Here is a 17,689-nt window from a genome sequence, read left to right on the forward strand (position 1 = left end):
CCTTCCTGCATGCTGCCCAGCATCTGAATATCCTTCCCCGTTCTGGGTGAGCCCTTGGGGATGAAAGCCACCCCCCACTACAGAAGCTACAGTGGGGTCTTTCTCCCTCTCCTGCCAGGGCGTTAGATCCTGGGCATGGGTCCCAACCTTAGCCAGCTGGCGGATGGTTTAGCCAGTCGGTTTTTTAAAATAATAGCTTTATTGAAATATAATTAGCATACCATAAAATGCACCCTTTTAAAGTGGTTTTTAGTATGTTTACAGAGTTGTGAAACCATCGCCACAATTATTTTTAGAACATTTTTGTCATCTGAAAAAGAAACCCTCTACCCATTAGCAGTCACTCCTCTCCCCTCCCAACACCCGCCCCCCCCAGCCCCAGGCAACCACAAATCTACTTCCTATCTCTATGGATTTGCCTCTTCTGGACATTTCACATACACGGAATAATAATCTGTGTCCTTTCGTGTCTATCTTCTTAGCATATTTTCAAGGTTCATCGATCTTGTAGCAGGTATTAATACTTCATTCCTTTTTATGGCTGGACAATACTCCATTGCTTGGATTTATCACATTTTGGTTATTCAGTCGTTGGTTGATGGTTCCCCCGTTTGGCTCTTCTGAATAAAGTTACTATGAGCATTACCACACAGGTTTTTGTACAGATGTGTTTTTCCATTTCTCTTGCCTATATAGACGGAGGAGTAGAATTTCTGGGCCATATGGTAACTCTAACATTTTGAGGAGCTGCCAGACTGTTTCCCACGGCAGCTGTACCATTGTGTGTCGCCATCAGCCGCGCACGCGCCTTCCAACTTCTCCACATCCTCACCGACACTTGTTCTTTTCTGTCTTTTTTTATTTTAGCCATCCCACTGGGTGTGAAGTGGCATCTTATTGGGCTTTTGATTTTGACTTTGATTTGTGAGGCAGTGGAGCAGCAGTGGGGAAAATGACGTACAGCAGAAGTGGCCCCTGGAGAGCCCAAGAGCGTTGGAGGCACTGAGCTCATGGCGAGGCGGGGCCGTAACATCTGGCCTTCTTTCGTTCCCTCTCATTTTCAGAACTTGTTTCTCCAGTCTTTGCATTGCTTCTGTAAGTTACCGGATGGTCTTCAAGTAAAGTCCCTTTCCACTGGAGCTAACCAGAGCCACTTTCTTTTGCTGCACATCGAAGATCATGATTGATACTGTATTTAAGCTATCCCTTAGCCTTGACACTTATTTATACTTCCTGAATTGCGTCTTGTTGCCATCCTTCACTTCTCCCCAAACTACTGTAATAGTCTCCTTGCCGTTGTCCCTCTTCCCAGCCATCCCCTCCTGCCCATCACCCACCCAGTCCTATGCTCCTGAGATGCAATTGTAATCCACTTCTCCTCCGTTACTTTATTTTTTAAAATTTTTTTTATTTTTTATTTTATTTTTAAAGATTCCATCCATTTATCTGACAGAGAGAGACACAGCGAGAGGGAACACAAGCAGGGCGAGTAGGAGAGGGAGAAGCAGGCCTCCCCGTGGAGCAGGGAGCCCGATGTGGGGCTCGATCCCAGGACCCCGGGACCACGACCCCAGCCGAAGGCAGATGCCCAGCGACTGAGCCACCCAGGCGCCCCTTATTTTTTTTTAAGGATTTTATTTGTTTATTTGACAGAGATAGCGAGAGCAGTAACACAAGCAAGGGAGTGGGAGAGGGAGAAGCAGGCTTCCTGTCGAGCAGGGAGCCCGATGTGGGGCTCGATCCCAGGACCCTGGGATTATGACCTGAGCCGAACGCAGACACTTAACCATCTGGCCACCCAGGTGCCCCTCCTCCGTTACTTTAATCTTCAAGTTTAACCTCCTTGATTTAGGGCACAAGGCCATCCATAATGTAAGCACTGCTTTCTCTGGGTTGCTCTCCTGCCACCACCCCTAGGGACCCCACAGATTGGCTTAGAGTGCCTCATTGATATAATTTCCTCTCTACCTGCCCTGATCTCCTCCTCCTTCCCACCCCATCTGCTCTAGATGCCCCTGTATCATATCACGAGGTACTGTAATTATCATCGACATGTGTTTCCCTCATTACAATGTAACCTTCTTAAGGGCAAGAACCAGGCTCTGTGCCACATTGTATCTAGGGCTTACCATGCTGTGTTGACACTGAGGTCACTTAGTAAGAGGATCTGTAGGCGACCGGTTATGGCCATTCCCTCATTTATCGTGAAGAAGTCGAGAAGGCAGAGGTGGCCAACCAGACACTGAGGAAGGGGTGAGTGGCATGCATTTGCTGACGCTTTCCTGCCTAGCTGGCTGCCTTCTGGCAATTACCAGCGATTAGGGGGAAGGTAGATTGTGTATGAAGGAACAAGATCACGGAGAAAACTGTGGTTACATTTTTTTAAGATATTGAAATCTCTGGAAAACTACGGAAGATGAAACGATGCCAACTCAGGATGTAAGGTTTATGAAGCTGGAGCCAGCTGTGAGCATTTCCCCCTTTGGCTTGTGTCACGTAAAAGAACATGTCAGCTTCAGGGCTGGCTCCACACATGCTTATTGATGGTCTTTCCTGGGATCCTCAATCTCACACCAAGACTCTGGATATAAAGAAACGAGAGTGGCCAAATCTCCCATTTGGGAGACCCGGCTAGCCTCCCTTCCTCCTGCTGACAGTTCATGTGAAAACATTCCTACTCAGACTCACGAGGAAGAATCATATAGAAGAAACTTCTAGACCCCTGAAGACATCGTGTTGAGCCTACATCCCCCCTCAATGGTCACTGAATCTTCTGGCTTTGGTGCATACTGTCCTCTCTGTCCGGAATGTTCTCCCCTATCTCTTTCCACGACTGGCTCTCAACATCTATGTCTTGTCTTCGGAGAGACCCCTCCCGACCATCTTAAGTAAAGCACATTCCCCTCTTGGTATTCCAGGTCACAGGGTCTGGGCTTTTTCTCCAGGACTGCGAGCGCAACCTGCAATGACCCTTTATGTGTTTGTTTCGCGAGAGCCCCCTAGAGACAGTGGCCACGCCTGTCTTGCTCAGCACCGCATACCCAGGGCTGGTGCACAGGAACCATTGGCTGAATTCATGAGTGGACAGAGGGATGGGCGAAGCCCGTCTACGAAGAGCTCAGGCGCTCGGAGAGGAGAAGCCAGGCAGCAGTCGGCCCCTTCGATAGGACAGTGTGCTCTGAGTCTGCCACGGCCCCCTCTCCTTCGTGTTGGAGCCTGCCCTTGATGTGCTCTCGGTGCTTCAGACCCCAGGGCCGCAGCACTGCTCACGGCTCCCTGCTCCAGGGATCCTCAGTCTCACACCTTTCTGCACCACCCCAGTGGTGGTGCTGGCCAGCGGAGGGCCGGGGGACTCGCCCCTTGCAGCATGCGCTGCTGTGTTGTTTGAAGTGCTGGGGAGGAGGGTGTACTAGCTCCTTGTAACTAAACTTGTTTCCCTCCCAAAGAAAGCACCCCTGCTTGCTTTAAAGAGTAAGATATACAGGGCGCCTGGGTGGCTCAGTCGTTAAGCGTCTGCCTTTGGCTCAGGTCATGATCTCAGGGTCCTGGGATCGAGCCCCGCATCGGGCTCCCTGCTCGGCGGGAAGCCTGCTTCTCCCTCTCCCACTCCCCCTGCTTGTGTTCCCTCTCTCGCTGTCTCTCTCTGTCAAATAAATAAATAAAATCTTTAAAAAAAAAAAAAAAGAGTAAGATATACAAAAATAAATACCATGTTTACACTGATGTGGTTTGTGACTTCCAATCAACAAAACAAGAAAACACGAAGGACTTGGGACAACCACATTCCGTGGCGACATCTCGGATGTTGAACTCCCCCCCACCCCCAACCGCACCACTGGTCATTGCAAACCACCAAGAACGGACCGGGGCACTAAGTACCCATTGTGACCGAGAAAGGCAGGAGGCCTGCCTCACCGATCAGCGGCTCAGGATAACAAGCTAAAGGGCACAGGGACCCCGCTCTTAGCTGTCCTGTGAGGTCAGTCGGTCGTTATACTCTGTATTGCACTGCCATGGAAGAATGTCACATCGACCTGGGTTGTTGTTTAAGATTTTATTTTTAAGCAATCTCTACCCCCAGCGTAGGGGTCGAACTCATAACCCCGAGATCAAGAGTCGCACGCTCTACCGACCGAGCCAACCAGGAGACCCTGGCTTTGTTTTTTGTATTTTGTTTTTTTCCTTTAGGCTAAGCTAGCAGAGGGTAGTTCTATGACATACGAGTAGGGTGGCAACTTGCTGTTAATTCCCAATGCCCTGTATCTATTTATTACAGTCAATTTGGAAGCAGCTGCCTGCAGGGGAACTGTTGGCCAAATCCCTAAAGAACGTGTTCAGGCCGAAAACACCAGTGTTGAGGGTAGCCATGGCTTAAGGACACAGATCTTTAAAAAAAAGACCCTTCTTGTCTGCATTGCCTGGAAGTGCAGCAGAGGCTCATGTTTGCAGAGGATAGACAGCAAGTGGGGTGACCCCAAAGCAGCCGGCCCTGACTAGCTTCAGGAGTGTTTGCTTGAGAATGGAGAGGTGCAGGGCAGAGCACAGAAACGATTCAGGGGTGACTCAGTCAGAAAGGTGGTGCAGATTTCTTTTTTTTTTTTAAGTTTTAATTTTGAGATAATTTTAGATTTTTTAGAAGATTTATTTATTATTTTAGAGAGAGAGAGAAAGTGTGGGGAAGGGGAGAGGGAGAGAGAAAATTTAAAGCAGACTCCCCGCTGAGCATGGAGCCTGATGCGGGGCTCCATCTCACGACCCTGAGATCATGACCTGAGCCAAAACAAGAGTCGGACGCTTAACTGACTGAGCCACCCAGGTGCCCCAAGATAATTTTAGATTTATAGGAGAGTTGCAAAGGTAGAAGAGAGAGTTCCCAGGGACCACTCCCCCAGCTTCCCAGGTGTGTATACGCTATGTAACCACTATATTGTGATCAAAACTAAGAAATGAACAAGGCTGCAAAGCTGGTAACTACACTAGAGACCTCACCTGGATTGCATGCTTTCCCCAACATCCTCCTCCTGTTCCGGAAATCCGTTCTGGGATCCCGTTTTGCCTTTCTCCACCATGTCTCCCTAGTCTCCTCCGGTCTGTGATGGTCTCTCAGTCTTGTCTTGCTTGTCACGACCTTGACAGGTTTAAAGAGCACTGGTCAGGTCAGTTGTAAAGATGCACTGTGTTCATAAAAATCTGTTGGGATGAGTGATCCTGGCCTCGGAGGTAGAGTGGCTTACAGCCCGAGGGACAAATGTGGCTTGCAAGTTAAGAATGGTTTTCACATTTTTTAATGGTTGAAAAAAAAATCAAAAGAAGGTGATTTTGTGATATATGGAAATTATCGTGAATTCCCATTTCAGTGTCCACAAGTAAACATGATTGGAACGCAGTGATAATCATTCATTTCTAGATTGTCTGTGGTTGCCTTTGTACTCCAGTGGCCAAGTCAGGGATTGTGACAGAGCCCATTTGACCTGCAGAGGCTCAATATTTACTCTCTGGATCTTTATAGAGAAAGTCTGCTGACCCGATGTAGAGAGCCTGGCAGGACTTGGTGTTTGCCTTTATTTGAAAGCAAAGCCAGCTATTAAAGAGCTCCAAGTGCATCTGTCCAGTCATTCCACAGATACTATTGAGGGTCCTTTGTCAAAGCCAGCAGAGACCCCTATTTGGGCAAGCGCTAAGGAAGCCAAAACTTTGGAACTGGAGACAGTTAGTGCTCATCAACCACCTCCCCAGGTCTCTGTGCAGTTTGTCCTGTAATAATAGCTGCTGTCCTATTTTGAGCTCTGCCTTATGCTGGTAACGCTTTACTTGCACCCTCTCCTTTAATCCTCTCAACCAGCCAGGAGCTGTTCCAGGAGGAAACCGAGGTTTCTGAGACGAGCCACAGGCACACAGGGAGTCCTGAAATGGCAGGAGCAGAGAAGCTCAGTCAAGCCCATGGGCTTCCAAGGCAGACGCTGTGCAAAGAATTTACTCGCCATGCTGGGGAACAGCCCTGGGGTCTGGAACAGAGGGGGCGAGGTGGGGTGCGGCGGGGAGGCTCCTGTTGGTTCCTGAACTCTAGAAGCAACAAACCAGGACGGTTTGGTTGGCCAGTAGCTGGAGGCCCTGTCCGAAACAGTGTTCTCCCTCCAAAGGAACATCACAGTGTTCAGTGTTTGGGCCCTAAGTCCATGATTATACTTCTTTGGCCCTTCCTTGCTCCCTTCCTGGTGTCGCTGCTCGGCCATGCACACTGTTGGAGAGTCTGGGGGCTCTGCTCACTCCGCAGGAAGGCTGCCCTCCCCTTCCTCCCCTGGATGGGGGAGCTGATGTCCTACGCCTCCAACATCCGTGTGGCCAGCAGGTGGGGCCTGCTGGGGATGGGAGACAAAGGGCCTCCTGGCGCTGAAAGGTGCACAGGTCTTCTCCATGTTGGTCAAACAAGTTGAGAGACTCCCGAACAAAAGCACCTGCAGAAGGGGGCCCCCCAAAGGTGAGAAGGGGACCCCCTGGCCAAGCTGGGCTGGGAGTGGTTGGAACACTATTGACAGGAACCCTGCTGTCCCCTGCTGTTTTGGCCTCCCCTCCTGGAGGGGACTTGGAGACAGGGCAGCTGGTTCAGCACAGTGGGAGCCCCTCAGCTGTGGTGTGACCATGGTTCCAGATCACTGGTCCAGGCACAGCGGGGCAGACCACTGGCCAGTTCTGCTCAAGACAGTTATTCCAATACATGCAGTCAACAAAAACAAAAGCAGAATGTGCCCAATTTAATGAAAGAAGCCTCTGGTTGGTGTCCAGACTGAATCCAATTCTGAGTAAATTTGTGAAGAGAACAAGTCATCTGAGAGTTTCCTGTTCCCTAAAATGTCCCCAGGAACTTTTTAACTGGCTTGGTAATATATCTCCTAAGCCCTTAGCAGCTGCAAAATGATTCATAAAGCTTGGAGGTGGGGTTGGTTGTTTTGGTTCTTACAAAACGTAAACCGGGTTGCCAAGCCCAGCAACACAACTCGATGAGCAGGTGCTACGGAACCCGGGCCCACGCCGTCTGCCCCACAGTCACCGTGACACAGCCTGGTTTGGGGTAGACAGTTCTGTTCTACATTCCAGGGTGTTCCAAAAACTCACTGAAGCCAAGTCTCCAAGTGGACACCAGGCAGCGGGGAGGGCTCTGTGCACGAGGGATGGTGCTACTGTCATTTACTTCTCTCACACAGACTCTGCTCCTGAGGAGGAAGGGCCCTTAGGGGAGCCTAAATGTCATCTCCCACGCCAGGGCCTCTGGGGAAGGACCTGGTTTGGGTGGGAGGGTGTGATGGACTGAGCACGCGTGGAGAATCACATTTGGCACATATGTCTGCATGAGAACTCGTTACTGATAACAAATCTTCAAAATCAGGGGCGCCTGGGTGGCTCAGTCGTTGAGCATCTGCCTTCAGCTCGGGTCATGATCCCAGGGTCCTGGGATCAAGCCCCGCATCGGGCTCCCTGCTCGGCGGGAAGCCTGCTTCTCCCGCTCCCACTCCCCCTGCTTGTGTTCCCTCTCTCGCTGCCTCTCTCTGTGTCAAAAAATAAATAAAATCTTTAAAAAACAAACAACGCCCCCCAAAAAAACAAATCTCTAAAATCAGACCAGCACTTTCACCTGTTTACAAAATGACGGTACTTTTTACTCTCAAGGTCAAAACACCGCTGAAGACTCAGTAATGTTCCCCAAATATCCCCCGAACTGGGCTCCGTTTTTGCCTGTGTTTTGAAGCCCAGTGGAATATGGGGCAGTGATCTCCCCCCCGGCTTGGGGGAGGGTGTGGGGGAGGGGGAGGCTCGCAGACTCTAGTCGCTGAGTTCTGCCCTCTGTGGGGCTGGCCAGGTGGTTTCTGGCCCAGGTGCAACGCACACAGGGCCCCAGGGGTGCTTTTTTGCATTTTCTCTGGCAGTTGCCACCGGGGTTAAGCATGGCCAGTGATGCTCTTCATAACGGCCACACACAACTGCTTAGGTGTTTTGCTGAGGAGAAGCCACGAGCAGGGACTCTCAGGAGCCCAGAGCACCCAGCTCCCCCCTCCCACCCGAGTCAAACCTCAGGCCGGGGTGATCCACATGAGGTCGAGGGTCCAGGTGGCACTTGAGGGGAAGGGAATAAGGCCGCACGTGTCCCTAGGAAGGCCTGCTGCGGGTGGAGGCCCTCTCTGCCCCCAGGACCAGCCCACCTCCAGGTCCTTTCCAACCCCGCTCTGGTAGCACTGCCTTAGATTAAGCAGAGAGACAGGCCAGGGTATCCAGCCACCATGTACATCCAGCTACCAGTGTGTTTCTTGCCTCCACCCACTTTCTTATTTCAGAAACAGCGGAATGTCCAACTTTGTGAATTCCATTGCTTAACAGAAATTTGCTTTTAATGTCTAAATGTTCCAAAGATTAGTGGGGGCAGGGAAATGCAGGAAAAGCAGTGCCTCTTGGAAAACACACACACACACACACACACACACACAAACCCGCACACACAAAGTCCTTTGTGTTTCAAACATTCCTTACAACTTCACTGACCATAGGATCTTGTCTGAAATCTTGTGAAATGGTTAGGCCAAGAATGTCTGTCGTGAATATTTCTGCAGTGATTTCGTCTGGAAGTTCTTCTTCAAAGCAGATTTCTGAACCTAGCCAAACAAGCAAAGAAAACAAATGCCTTCATAACGATTAGGTTTCTAACTAAGAAGCATTTTCCAAAAAATACAAGGAACCGATACTAAACAAAAGTGAGAGGTGCTTTGTGCTACGGTTTGGCTGGGAGTCCTAAAACCCCCCTGGGTGGAAATTGGCTGAAATCCCTTCTTTATGGTTTGGAGCTTGTTACCAAATCTCTGTGAACTTCATTGTAAAGCCTTAACCACATGGTAGGGTTGATTTATGTGTAACACCTGGGAGCGTTACATTCTGAGGTCCCGAGTACACAAGGAATGGGGTGGGGGACTTTGGAGGCTGGAAATGACCCACCAGATACTGGAGTCTACAACTGTCTGAGTTCAGAAACCCTGTTTAATGTGAAACTGGGGATGAACAATGAAAGCTGAGGGAGGGGGTGCCTGGGTGGCTCAGTCGGTTAAGGGTCTGCCTTCGGCTCGGGTCATGATCCCAGGGGCCTGTGATCAAGCTCCACGTCAGGCTCCCTGTTCAGTGGGGAGTCTGCTTCTCTCTCTGCCTCTCTCCCTGCTTGTACTCTCTGTCAAATAAATAAATAAAATCTTAAAAAAAAAAAAAAGGAAAATAGCTATCTGAAGTCTTCATGGGGTTGCTTAAAAAAGAAAGAAAGCAAGCAGAGGGAGAATGACGCCTGGTGAGGGGTCAGTAATGGTGGCAGGCTTTCACCACTGCAGGGCATCAGGCAGCATCTGGGGCTTGGCAGTGGAGACACCCCTGCAGGCCCGGGAGAGCTGTTTATTTTTTTTTTTAATTTTTAAAAAATATTTTATGTATTTATTTCAGAGAGAGCGAGAGCACGAGCAGGGAGAGGGGCAGAGGGAGAGGGAGAAGCAGACTGTCCACTGAGCAGGGAGCCCGACGTGGGGCTCGATCCCAGGACCCTGGGATCATGACCCAAGCTGAAGGCAGACGCTCAACCAACTGAGTCATACACACGCCCCTCGGGAGAGCTGTTTAGACTGGTTTCTCCAGAACTTAAATTCATAAGGCCCATTTTCCTCCCTCCAGTGGACTAAAGAGGGAGGTGGGCAATCCTCCGGCAGGAGAGGAGAGGAGGACGAGCTTTAGGAACTTTCAAGCACTAGCAACTCAAAGCCGGGCTTGTGCTTCTTCACGGCCCTGTCCTTACTCAAGTCTCTCGACAATGCCTCTCCTGAAACACCTTCCAAGCTGTATCTTCTCTCTTAGTGGTCATGCAGCCCAGCCGCCAAGATGGAGACCGGGTCCGGGGAATAAAGGGAACACAAGAGAAGAAGGCACAAAGGACGGATGGCACATGGTAACAAACGTTTTCATCTCTCAGATACGACCACGGCTCGCTGGTCCTTTCATAACTTATTCATGTTGGGTCCCCAGCAGACTTGCTTTGTTGTGTGAAGGAGAGTGGCCTGCACCAGTCAAGGGAAATAAATGCACTTAGGTCTCCAACAAATTAGTGAGCCGCGGTGGCACGCCCAGACAGAGGCAGCCCCAGTACCTTTGACAGAGGAGGCCGCAGGCTCAGATTTCCACCCCTCAGGATTCAGTCCGAACAGGGTAGCAAAGCAGTCGCCCATCTCCTCTTCGGTCATGTGCTCACCTGAGAATCGTAAAGGGAAGAGTGTCCATTCAGCTCTGGGGACGACGCATCATGTCAGAGCTTAGCATCATCGTTCCGAGGTCTTAAAGAGAATTATCCCGCAATTTCCTTTTCTTGAGACACAAAAACAATCTACGGGGTCCCATGTTACTGTCACAAATCCTTCCTCATATGGGGGTTAAGAATGGTGCTCCCAGGAGGGGAAAGCTGTCGGGGCGCATTTGGAGAAATAAGACAAGTTTCTGATAGCCTGCACTCGGCTTCAGTTCACCTTCCCTCACGCTAGAACCACGGGTTAGACCAAGAGCAATCGTTGTCCAGGGAGAAAGCCTACCTGACTTCCTCACATACAATAATGAGGGAAACAGTAGGTAAAAATGGGAAATTTTACCTTGGTGTGGTTTTACCTCACCCTTGCAGCCCAATGTCATAACAGCCCAGTGAGACTGGTGGCTAGCCCTTTCACCCCCGTTTTACAAGTGAGGACACTGAATCTCACAGGGGCTCAGCAAATTGGGACATAAATCACACTTAGGGACCCAGGACGGTGCCCTTCCTGTCACCCCCCATTTACCAGCTCTGCGGATCAGCAGGTGGCATCCCTCGTGGTTTTTGGGGAAGCAGACCCCCCTGCACCGTCAATTAAAGATGCCAGGGGGTCTGCCTCCCCAAAAACAGCTCCTCTCCGGTGGCAATAGCCCAATGATGTGACAAGATACTCCCTATTTATGGATTTACCTTTCGTTAGAAGCAGTTTCAGGAAATCTTCTCTTCGTATGGCCTTCTTTCCTTTTGAATTGGTAAAACCAAGAACATCAAAGCTCTGCTGGATGCCGCTCATGGTGTTACCGAAAGGTGGTCTGTGATTGAGGTAAACTTTGAAGAAATCCGGTAAGTTGATTTTGTCAATTAGCTTTCCAGTGTCCACATACTCACTAAATCTGATTTCATTAAACATATCTTCAATCTAGGGAAGAGGTTATTAAAAAAAAAAAAAAAAAAAAAAGACCAGAGTAAGCATGAGAGACACTTTCGGGGCACCTGGGTGGCTCAGTCTCAGTTGGTTGAGTGTCCAACTCTTGGTTTCGGTTCGGGTCGTGATCTCAGGGTCGTGAGATCGAGTCCTGTGTTGGGCTCCATGCTCAGCAGGGAGTTGAGTCTGCTTGTCCCTCTCCTTCCCCCTCTGCTCCTCCCCTGCTCTCTCTCTAAAATAAATAACATTTTTTTAAAGAAAGAAAAGACACTTTGTTACACTTCTAAAAATTGGACAGTAACAGACGAATGTTTACAGTTAGCTGAAAACCTGTCTGTTGAGGGTTGCTTATATCCCCCAAGAAAGAGATGTGGACGTCCTCAGCCCCAGGACCTCAGAATGGGACCTTATTTAGAAATAGGGCCATGGCAGACCTAATTAGTTAAGATGAGATCATACTGGAGCGGGATGGGCCTTTAATCCATTGTGAAGGGTGTCCTTATAAGAGGAGGGGAGAGACACACAGGGAGGGGACAGCCATGTGATGACAGAGGCAGGGAGTGGAGCGAAGCAGTTCAAGCCCAGGGCTGCTGGTGGCCACCAGAAGCTGGAGGCGAGGAAGAAGGAAGGACTCTCCCCTATAGATTTCGCAGAGAGCACGGCCCTGCTGACAACCGGATTTATCCCGTGAGAGGGTACATGTCTGTTGTTTGAACCCACCCAGTGTGTGATGCTTTGTTGCAGCAACCCTAAGACAGTGGCCAGTTTTTCAATACTATCAGCACTACCACATTATTACCACCTCTTACCTACCCATCTCTTAGTGCATTGACTACTTCCTTGCTTTGTCAAGCAGAGGTTAGTTTCATTTAGAAGGCAGAATCCTCACAAACTTGGAAATGATAAGAATAAGCAAACAATTCCATGTGAAACTCGAATATGGGACCAAGGGCCCTAGTAAATTTCAATTAACTGCACTAGGATTCTTTTTTCTTTTTTTTTCTTTTCCATTTTCAATGTGTACTATTTTATATATACAAAAGATTACATGTGACTTACGGGTTTAATTAAAAAATGAACACCTATGAAGCCATCGTTCATTGAAAAGATCAACCGAACTGATAAAAATCTTTAGCTAGAATAACCAAGAAAAAAAAAAAAGAGAGGAAAGACTCAAATTACTAAAACTGGGACTGAAAGAGGGGACGCCAGTACCAACTTTTCAGAAATAAAAAGGAGGGCAGCTCTTTCTGCCCACAGGTCTTGTCCCCATGTTTTAATAAAACCACCTTTTTGCACCAAATAAATAAATAAATAAATAGAAGTATGAACAACAACAGGTCAACAAGATAACTTAGATGAAATGAACACATTCCTAGAAACAAATGACCAAAACTGACTCACGAAGAAATAGAAAATCTGAATAGACCTATAACAAGTGAAGAGATTGAATTAGCAATTTTAAAACTTCCCCAAAGAGGAGCACCTGGCTGGCTCAGTCAGCAGAGCATGCGACTCTTGATCTCGGGGTTGTGAGTTGAGCCCCATGTTGGGTGTAGAGATTACTTAAAAAAAAAAAAATCTTAAAAACAAAACAAAACTTCCACAAAAAAAAGCCAAAGATCAGATGGCTTCACTGGTGAATTCTACCAAATACTTAAAAAATACCAATTCTCCACAAACTCTCCCAAAAACAGAAGAAAAGGGAACACTTCCCAATTCATTCCTGGAGGACTGCTTCCTGGTTTGGAAATTCATTATGCATTTTCCAAATTTTCTAGAATGAGAAAAGGGTGCTGACCTGTCTATGGATTCAAAAGGAAATGTGATGCCAGTTAATGCAGGTCTCCACATGGCTCTCCTTAGGGAACCGCCAGAATGCAAGAAAGGGAGAAATACAAAAACAAACAAAACCCCTCCTCATTGCCATCCACCACTCTCTGTGCGGTATTTTTGTACTATGCACACTGCAGTCAGCTGAAATTCAGAAACCTGAGTTATACCTGGCAAAGGGCAAGAAATGAGTAATTTATTTTAATATCTGCATTTTAAACTGATATGCTTCCTAACAAATTGTGGGGCTTGGAATTTTACAAAAAGAGAGAATAAGGGCCACAGAAAAGTAGGAAATATTTTTTCCCCCAGAACATGAACTCTGCTTTGGTCTGTAGGAATAAATCAGGAATTGAATCTATATTTGTGCACATTTACCAATAGGCAACCAATTTCTCCCTGTCCACTAAATTTCAGAGAACAAAAATCAGGAAGAGCACCCATTTGAAGCTACACTAAATATCAGCTTGTCTGGGGCACCCCAGTGTCTTGGTCTGGCCCCAAGTATCAAAAAGAAAATAAAAGTCTTTTGCAGTCCAACCATCCAACCATCCAACCATAATTTCTGTGAAAGATTTGACATACTTTCTTTCCATTTCCCCACCCCATGCATATAAAATATATATGTATATGTTTTGCAAAATTCTTATCATATATGTATATAATTTTGTATCCTGGTTTGTTTTTTTTTCCTTTAACACTGTATCTTAGTAATCATCTAGTATTTTCTTTCTTTCTTTCTTTCTTTTTAATCACCTAGTATTTTCAAAGAAGCCATATATTTTCAATGTAACATTCTAGGAATGGTCTTTAGACATAACATCATTGGTTACAGATGAGAATGAACTTTAATTGATACTATATAAGTAACTTTAAGTGGTAACATTTTCATGTAGAGCATTTATTGAGTTTATATTATGTATAATTGTGAGTTAAATTATGTATAATTTTATGTATAAATAAAACACTATCCAGTATCATATTATTTACATTTTGTACTATATTAATTGTAATTGTATTATAAACATGTGCTATTTACTATGAGCCAGTAGAGACTAGGGCTAAATGTATGATCATTGATGACAGACCTAGGTTTAAATCCTGACTCTCCCATTTTCTATCTGAACTTCTCAGTTTCCTCACCTTGAAAAAAGGGGTAACAGGAGTTTTGAAGTTCACTGTGACGATGTATTTAAGGTGGTAAACATTAATGCCTAACACACGGTAAGCTCTCAAAAAGCAGTAAATACTCTTGTGATTATTATACTTTCTATACCTTTGCTAATTACGATACATGTAATTATAATATAAATTATAATTTATAGTTATATAAATTATAAAGTATATGTATGTTATAACTTATAATTACATAAATAATACACATGATATATATAAATTATAAATGTCACACACGATTTAACTCAATTCAGAAATAGAAGACTAACCCAAAGATAACAAAAAGGAACTCAAAAGTGGGAGTTACTCATACCCAGAGTGTTCCAGAGATCTCAGTGAACATTCTCAGCACAAACCACTGAGCAGGTGATTCACCTCTTACTCTCTTCTCCCATGGGACTGATCAAGAATCACTGCTCAGAAAGCATAGAGTTGGCATCATTGACATTTTTCTCCTGAGCCTCCTTTGCAAGCGTTAGTTGAAAAGACAGATTTTGCTACATGTCTAAACAAAGTTCACGCTTGGGAGAGGAGCCTTGGAGACAGAATGGAACGCTGCGAGCCTTCCCCAGGCCCCAGTGTGAAGCCGACTCCGAGGAGCGGGGGCTCCCATTGCCCTGCCCAGAGCGCTCTGCTTGGCTTCAGCCCTGCCTTTATTGCCATTCTCACGCTGGCCCTTCCTCCGCTAAGGCTGGGCTTCATTTGATGCACTCGAGGAGCTTTGGACATTAAGCTCCATTCCCAGAGATCCTGATTTCATTCGTCTGGGGTGGAGTATGAGCAGTCATAGTTTTAAAAAGCTCCTCAGGGGATCTGAATGTACGGCCAGGATTGAGATGCATGACTTCAAGGCAGGGGTTCTCAAGCTTTGTCAGGGGGTCAACATGACTGGGAGGGCTTATTAAAACCGACGGCAGGTCCCACCCCGAGTTTCTGATCCAGTGAGTCGGGGAGGGGGACGGCGAGATTCTGCCTTTCTTAACAAGTCTCCAGGTGATGCCAATGCTGCTGGCTTGGGGGGCCACCTCTTTGAGAACAACTGCTCTTAGACCACAGAGCTTCGGCAGAGGGGATACTTGTTCCAAAAAGAATCGGGACCAGGCTTAGGATGTTCAGTAGAAAGGCGCGTTGTAGCGGCCCAGAGAAGTAAGAAAGGAAACAAAACAAAGCAAAGCACACAATGCAGGCACAAGGGAGGTCATGGGAGAATTTTTCTTAAAATATACAAAAGGCTTATTTAGAAAAACCACTTGCTGCCCTAGTTCATTTAGTTCAGTTTACTAGCGGTTACCGAACATTTGGTTTCGTGCTAGGTGAATGGAAGGCAAGTCACTTAATGATGACAAGAACAGCCCTGCACTCTAGGACTTTTCGGTCAGCAAATATTTATTAAACACCTGCTAGGTGCCAAGCCCTGGTCTGGGCCCTGTGAAGAGACAACGTACACGGAGAGAGTGAACCAAAAGGAAGGTTCTGTCACTGTGGTTTGGTTCTCAGCCCTGGCTGCCCTCGAAGAACCCCCAGGGGTGCTTTTCATCACTATCCTTGCCCCTAGATTCAACTGCTCAGGAGGGCGGGCCCAAGCATCAGTACTTTCTAAAGTGCCCTCGAGTGGCTTAATCTGTTTGGATACCGTGGCTCTGAGAGATTCAGTGCCAAAGGCAGGCGCTCCACGCCAAGAGCTGGAGGAGCCCTCAGCGAGGTGGGCCTGGGAAGGCTTCATGGAAGAGGTGGACTGGGAGGACAGCCAGCGAGGATCCAGCCAGTCTATGAGGGGGAACAAGTTGAGGAGGGGGCTCGAGCGGGGGCTGCCTAAGAAACTTCCCCAACCCCTTGCACATGGCCCCTGTCACTGTTGTAACCACCGGCGACAGGTGGATTAGGCTTAAAGCACACGAGCTGGTCTCCTAGTTCTCAAGGTCAGAAGTCTGAAACGGGTCTAAAGAGCTAACATCAGGTGTAGGGGGGGGCTGCGTTCCTTCTGGAAGCTCTAGTGGAGAATCTGCATGTGTTGCCCTTCCAGCTTCTAGAGGTGCCATTAGCCCTTGGCCCATGGCCCTTCCACCTTCAAAGCCAGCAGCCTCATCCCACACTCTGACGTCTCCTTCCCTTATCACGCCTCCTCCTCCCCCAAACCTCTTGCCTCCCTCTTATAAAGACCCTTGTGATTACACTGGAACCACCAGATAATCCAGGATAATCTCCCCATCTCAAGACCCTTAATTTAATCATACCTGCAAAATCCTTTTGCTACGTAAGGTAGTGTATTCACAGGTTACAGGAATTAAGACACAGATACCTTTGGGGGGCATTATTCTGCCTGCCACCCCTTCTGACCCTGTTGAGAAGTCCCGAGAGAGTTCTGGTGGGTTGGGATTCCATTGAGGCACTGAGGAGCTCAGTGCTATCGGCGGGTCAGAGGATGCTCACTGGCAGTCCAAGGGCTAAGTCTGCTGACATGCTTTGTTTGGTTCGTGTGGTTCTTCAAAAATTAGGATATTTCATATAGAAATCTAGTGTTCAGACTTCTCTTGAAAAGTCAGAGGAGTCTCATGATGGTAGTCCTGCATTTCCATATAGAACTGAGAAGGAACCATCCCCAGTAGAGAGCTGTGTTCTCTGGCACTGACACCACATCCAGGCAACAGGGGCCCCTCTGGCTACCCCCTCCTCAAAGGAATCTTGGGGCCACAGGAGGTGCCCACTAGATGTTATGCTATCATAGACCACGCTCTGGGAACCCTGAACCCCAGGACTCCCTCCCCCAAATAACCCAAGCCCACTTCTAGGGCCTGCAAGGGCTCCTCCTGAAGTCATCCTCTGAGAGGGACCCTCACCAGTGGTGTGCCCCTCCCCACCACGGGCCTGAAGGGCTGCCAAGGAGGGAGCGGGGGGCGGTGGGGGAGACAAGGTTTAGTCACTGGCCTGGCTCTCCTCATGCTGCCCATCCAAGTGCAAAACTCTAGGAGCCCCAGAATTTGAAGGAGCCCAAATTAAAGGTAGAACTGTCAAGGCGGGGTATTAATTTAACATCTTGTTGCTTGGTTTATAACTTCTACACACTTAGCCACGCGGCACCTGGGCCTCTGCGGGCACGGCTGTGCGGGCCCCGTGACAGAAGGGGGGCCTGTTCCTGGTGGGTTGGGTCCCCTTGCCCAGGACTGCTTTACTTCTGCCTCTGTCATTCACCCCCATGGCAGCAGGAAGCCCCTGATGGCCTGAGCACTGTGGTTCATAATTATACTTTCTAACCTCCCCGTGAGGCGGAGAGGAACATGCTACATCTGAGCTGAGGCCTTTCTCAGCGTATGCGCAGGCTCCTGGTGAGGGTTGGTTTCTCTTGTGCTAGTTTCATAGGCTTGCAGGCTGGGAGGACTCTCCCTCCTTCTTATGCTCGCCTCCTCCCAACACAGGGTGCCCCCTGGAATGTCCCCTGCAGATGA

At 48.0% G+C, this 17,689-nt stretch overlaps 1 protein-coding gene across 1 annotated transcript in view; it reads right to left on the reverse strand.

Moving 5' to 3' along the window:
• Positions 1-3,764: 3,764 nt before the first annotated feature.
• CFAP251 (cilia and flagella associated protein 251) overlaps positions 3,765-17,689 on the reverse strand; it is a 70,114-nt gene continuing 56,189 nt past the window's right edge. The window contains exons 21-24 of the mRNA XM_045887719.3: positions 11,003-11,231; positions 10,163-10,264; positions 8,533-8,642; positions 3,765-5,128 (exon numbers count right to left, since the gene is read on the reverse strand). Of these exons, the coding sequence (XP_045743675.2) occupies positions 4,940-5,128; positions 8,533-8,642; positions 10,163-10,264; positions 11,003-11,231 (630 nt within the window). The 3' untranslated portion in view covers positions 3,765-4,939. The remainder of the gene's footprint in view (positions 5,129-8,532; positions 8,643-10,162; positions 10,265-11,002; positions 11,232-17,689) is intronic.

Source organism: Mirounga angustirostris, unplaced genomic scaffold (genome assembly GCF_029215605.1).
Source record: "Mirounga angustirostris isolate CCGP_5_RB_7025 unplaced genomic scaffold, mMirAng1.0.hap1 SCAF_14, whole genome shotgun sequence".
NCBI classification, from domain to species: Eukaryota; Metazoa; Chordata; class Mammalia; order Carnivora; family Phocidae; genus Mirounga; species Mirounga angustirostris.